The following is a 1,807-nucleotide window of genomic DNA, read 5'->3' as shown; positions in this document are numbered from 1 at the left end:
CTCCCTGATTTCAGGTGGGGGGTGGATTGTGTAAGCTGCTCCATACGGTGATGAGTACGGAAAAGCTTGCCAAGAGAGGTTAGGCAAACCGCGGATTGTGTAAGCTACTCCATATCATTTTGCAATGCTGGTTCGCGCCTTCAGTGTTTGGAACATGACAAAATATTGGCTTGGCCTTCCCTCCATATGGACCCTTCCTCTTGGCATGGGCTCAACACTGTTAAATCTTGGTGGGCTCACAAGGTAGACCTTGTAGTATCTTATTAGTCTGTTACAATACTACAACATCATCACATTCAGTGTATCGCCAACGCGTACACATATTCTTTCTTTTTTTTTTTGGCGGGAACGTACACATATATTTGATACATGTTCAATCAACGTCTACAAACAAAATGGAATATAACACTGTCAAAAAGGTAAAATTTGAAGCACCTAGGTAGCCAGGACCCAGGATCCAAGACCTTAGACACCCCGTGATGCGTCCAAAAATTGACTAGATTTCTATAAACCTCTGAGACACCTAAAATTGCACATTGCTATTCCCAAAATTGCAGTTTAGAAAACTGTGCAACATCACTATTCCAGCAAGAGTTACTGTGATTCATAGCCAATTGATCATGTAGTATATATTGGTAAGGTGGAGTTGGATGTCTTGATCTTTTCTGAGCTACTGCATGCCTGGTGAAGACGCCATGCATCATTTCATTGCCCGTCTTCTCCGTCCTTGATTAGGTTGCAGACGTCGGAGCACTCCACCAGGCTGTGCATATGCAGGAAATTGTTCAGAGCCTCACGCAGAAAATAAACATATGAACAGTACGATTGATGTCGTTCTGAAACGATTCTGCATCACGCACGTTAGGTACGTACCAGTACTGTCGACTGCGGAAGCCTTCCTTGAACACCACGAGGGGTCTGGATGCGTGCAATTGGATCCAACAATACACATGTCGTCAGTCACATACAGCAGCTGATCAGCTAGAACAAGCACGAAAAAGAGAAGAAGCATGGAGATGGACATGCAATCGGTCGATCGATGGGTCCCTTTGTTTAATTACCTCCGGACGTTGAAGGGCCCGCCGACGCCGGGTGCGCCGGCGCCGCCGAGGACGCAGGTGCTGACGCACTTGGAGGTGCACCGCGCCGCCTCGCGCGACCTCGGGTGCTTGATCCGCTCCGCCTCCTTGCCATCCTCCCCGGACAGCGTCCGCGGCACGTCGCACATCGTGTCCTCCGGTGCCGTCTCCGCCGCCTTCTGCTGGGTCGGAGGGGTCGGAGGGGGTGCACCAGCGGGCCGAGCTTGCGCCGGCGACGCCACGGCGAGCACCGCGGCCAGCGCCACCACCGCCGGCGCCTGCAGCAGCCTGACAACGCCGGACGGCCGCCACTCTCCGGCGCCCGGCGGTGCCGACCTCGGCGTCACGCCAGCTGGTTTCGTCGGGTGCATCAGTTCTCTCCGTGGCTTGTCCCTACTACCAGGGCCATGCGTGGCTCACATGATGTCGGTCTGGGCTAGAGCTGAGAGCCTCAAGCTTGCCTGCTTATGTGGACTCTCCGCAGCCACTTGCGCCTCCTATCTCTTCTACGCTCTCCATCGTGTTTTTCATTTGCTATATTAGTTGCGCATGGTTGCACTACCCCACATCGAAAAAGTAGTAAATTGCAATTTATAATACTCCAACCAGTTTTTTAAAAAAAACAAATGTACATACTTTATTCAATTGAAACAACATATACATCATTGAAATGGTACAATTTCATTTAGACCCTCCTCAAACCAATCAACGATACACGAGCGAACTCA

At 50.6% G+C, this 1,807-nt stretch overlaps 1 protein-coding gene across 1 annotated transcript; it reads right to left on the bottom strand.

Moving 5' to 3' along the window:
* Window positions 1-290: 290 nt before the first annotated feature.
* Window positions 291-1,526, bottom strand: LOC119325914. Its single transcript, XM_037599636.1, has 3 exons — window positions 1,062-1,526; window positions 874-918; window positions 291-763 (listed from the first exon to the last, which is right to left on the bottom strand). The coding sequence occupies exons 1-3, from the start codon at window positions 1,448-1,450 to the stop codon at window positions 706-708; spliced, it is 492 nt and encodes a 163-aa protein (XP_037455533.1). The 5' UTR covers window positions 1,451-1,526; the 3' UTR covers window positions 291-705.
* Between the last annotated feature and the right edge of the window lie 281 nt (window positions 1,527-1,807).

This window comes from Triticum dicoccoides, chromosome 6B, assembly GCF_002162155.2.
Source record: "Triticum dicoccoides isolate Atlit2015 ecotype Zavitan chromosome 6B, WEW_v2.0, whole genome shotgun sequence".
NCBI classification, from domain to species: domain Eukaryota; kingdom Viridiplantae; phylum Streptophyta; class Magnoliopsida; order Poales; family Poaceae; genus Triticum; species Triticum dicoccoides.
Note: the sequence above shows the minus strand (reverse complement) of the source record. Positions and strands in the feature narration are given on the sequence as shown.

Excerpts from the sequence above, each read along its gene's own strand:
- LOC119325914 (XM_037599636.1), bottom strand. The coding sequence starts at position 1,450 with ATGCACCCGACGAAACCAGCTGGCGTGACGCCGAGGTCGGCACCGCCG. Across the intron at positions 919-1,061 it reads GGGCCCTTCAACGTCCGGAG|ACCCCTCGTGGTGTTCAAGG; the intron begins GTAATTAAACAA and ends GCACGCATCCAG. Across the intron at positions 764-873 it reads TTCCGCAGTCGACAGTACTG|CCTGGTGGAGTGCTCCGACG; the intron begins GTACGTACCTAA and ends GCATATGCACAG.